At 70.4% G+C, this 2,209-nt stretch overlaps 1 protein-coding gene across 1 annotated transcript in view; it reads right to left on the bottom strand.

Moving 5' to 3' along the window:
- CLIC6 (CLIC family member 6) overlaps positions 1-1,838 on the bottom strand; it is a 43,524-nt gene extending 41,686 nt beyond the window's left edge. Inside the window, exons 1-2 of the mRNA XM_024758417.1 lie at positions 1,238-1,838; positions 140-1,201 (exon numbers count right to left, since the gene is read on the bottom strand). Coding sequence (XP_024614185.1) covers positions 140-1,201; positions 1,238-1,474 — 1,299 coding nt within the window. The 5' untranslated portion in view covers positions 1,475-1,838. The remainder of the gene's footprint in view (positions 1-139; positions 1,202-1,237) is intronic.
- Between the last annotated feature and the right edge of the window lie 371 nt (positions 1,839-2,209).

Raw genomic sequence — 2,209 nt, 5'->3', positions numbered from 1 at the left:
ACCCCGCGGATAGAAGTGCTGGGTGACCATCAGGGCGCCAAGAGCTTCATCCCTGCGCGTCCCTTTGGGATCAGATCTCAACAGACCAAGACTAAGGATGGGAGGGGGCGTCCTGGGAGTTGCAAGAAGCCAGATTTACCTTCACGAAGAGGGTGATGTCGTGCTCCTGTCCCGGGGCCCCCTCCTCGGGCACCTCGCCGTCCTCCTGGCCACCGTTCACCGGCGCGGTCTCGTCGCCGCGCTCGGTGCTGCCCCCCTCCGCCAGGTGGTTGCTCAGCTCGGCCTCGGGTTCCCGGGCCTCCGTCGGCTGGGCCGCCTCCCCATCCGCGCTGCCGTCGAGGGGCTCGTCCGCGCCCCCGGCTGTGGCCTCCTCGCCTGGCCCCTCTGGACCCTGCTCTCGCCTCTCCTCCTCTGCCTCCTCTCTCTGCCCCAGGGGCGCACCCTGGTCCTCGTCCTCGCCAGCATCTGCCCTCGCGCCCCCGGGGGCCGCTTTCTGCGACTCCTCTCCCTCCCGGCCCCCTGTCTCTTCCGCGGCCCCCGCCGTGGCCCCCGCCGCTGCACCCGGAGGCTCCCCCGCAAGCTCTCCAGGGCTGCACTCCGCGATCTCCGACGCTGCGGCCTCAGTCGCCTCGGCCTGGGTCTGCGGGCTGCTGTCCCCTCCATCCTGGGGCTCACCCTGGGCCCTGTGCGCCTCTCCCGCCGGCCCCCCGACATCCGTACTGACCCCCGCCGGCCCCTCGGCGACCGTGCTGACCCCCGTCGGCCCCTCGGCGTCCACGCGGAGCCCCGCCGGTCCTTCGGGGACCATGCTGTCCCCCGCCGGCCCCTCGGCGACCGTACTGTCCCCCGCTGGCCCCTCGGCGACCGTGCTGTCCCCCGCTGGCCCCTCGGCGACCGTGCTGTCCCCCGCCGGCGCCTCGGCGGCCGTGCTATCCCCCGTCAGCCCGTCGGCGTCCATGCGGGCCCCCGCCGACCCAGGCGCGCTGCCTCCCGGCTCCTCCGGCCCGCTCTCCGCCTCTTCCTTCGCCCCGGGGGCCGCGGGATCCCCGGGCTCCACCTGAGCCTCCCCCGGGGCCTCGCCCTGCGCGCCGCACCCCGGGCTCGCCTCCTCCGCCAACTCCGCGCCGCTCGCCCGCTCCTCTCCCTCCCGGGAGCCCTCCTCCGCCTCGGCCTCGTCCTGCTCTCCGCTCGCGCCCCGCGTCTCAACCCCCAGGCCACCGCCTGCGTCCGGCGCTACCTCGCCCGCGCGCCCTCCGTCCGGCCCCGGCCCTTCTCCTTCCGTCACCTCGGCCGTCGCGGCTGCGCCCGGCCCCCCACCCCTCGGCGCCTCCACGGCGCCCTCTCTCGCCTCCTGCCTCTGCGCCTCAGGGCCGGAAGCCCCCGGCTCGCCCCGTCTCTCCGCCTGAAGCGCTAAGCCCTCGGGCTGGCTCTGGGGACCCGGGGAGCCCCCGTCCGGCTCCGCGACCTCGGTCATGGCCGCAGAACCCTGTCTTTGACCAGAGACCCTTCCTGGACGCTGCTGAGGAGCCAGGTGGCGCTGGGCGAAGGGCGCGGTGCCAGGGGCCGCTGCGCCAGCTGCGAGAGGACCCCCTGCCCGGGACTCTGGAGGAACCTGGGCGGTACGCTGGGCGCGCGGGGCGAAATCCTCCCGCTCCAAAACGCTGCGCCCCTTCTCCCGGGCTTAAGCTCTCTGGGCTATTCCTCCACCGCTCTTGCTTCTCGCTGGTTGCGCGCCTGATTCCCACCTGGACCCTAATTCCGACCTTGGTTCCCTGGAAACGCGCTCGCGGAGGTGCAGTGCGCTGCTGGGGAGAGCACTTAGCTGCTGCACCCTTTGAAATGCCTGGCCCTCTGTCCAGGGGTTGACCAGAAGTCCCCGGTGCCAACTCCATCCCCCCTAGGGTTTGGGCGGAGTTTGCATCCCCTCTTCTCTGCCTATTTGAGTGGCCTGAGAGCCTGGCCAATGACAGTCTTTCTTGTGACCTTTGTGGGTTTCAGTGAAAAGATCCTGATTCTACTGACCGCTTCGGTGTTTTCTGGAACAGCTTCAAGTTCCAGAGCCATTAAAATCACCCCCAAACACACACGACACCCAGACACCTAATTCCCACCTTCCCAGGGCTCAGGCGTTAAGCTCAGCAGCTGTGCAACTGTAGATGTCCCTGTAGTGCCTCAGTGTCCTAGAGCAAGAGGGGTAAATCCTGAAACA

This window comes from Neophocaena asiaeorientalis, unplaced genomic scaffold, assembly GCF_003031525.2.
Source record: "Neophocaena asiaeorientalis asiaeorientalis breed wild unplaced genomic scaffold, Neophocaena_asiaeorientalis_V1.1 scaffold45, whole genome shotgun sequence".
Classification (NCBI taxonomy): domain Eukaryota; kingdom Metazoa; phylum Chordata; class Mammalia; order Artiodactyla; family Phocoenidae; genus Neophocaena; species Neophocaena asiaeorientalis.
This window is presented reverse-complemented; position numbering and strand designations above follow the sequence as displayed.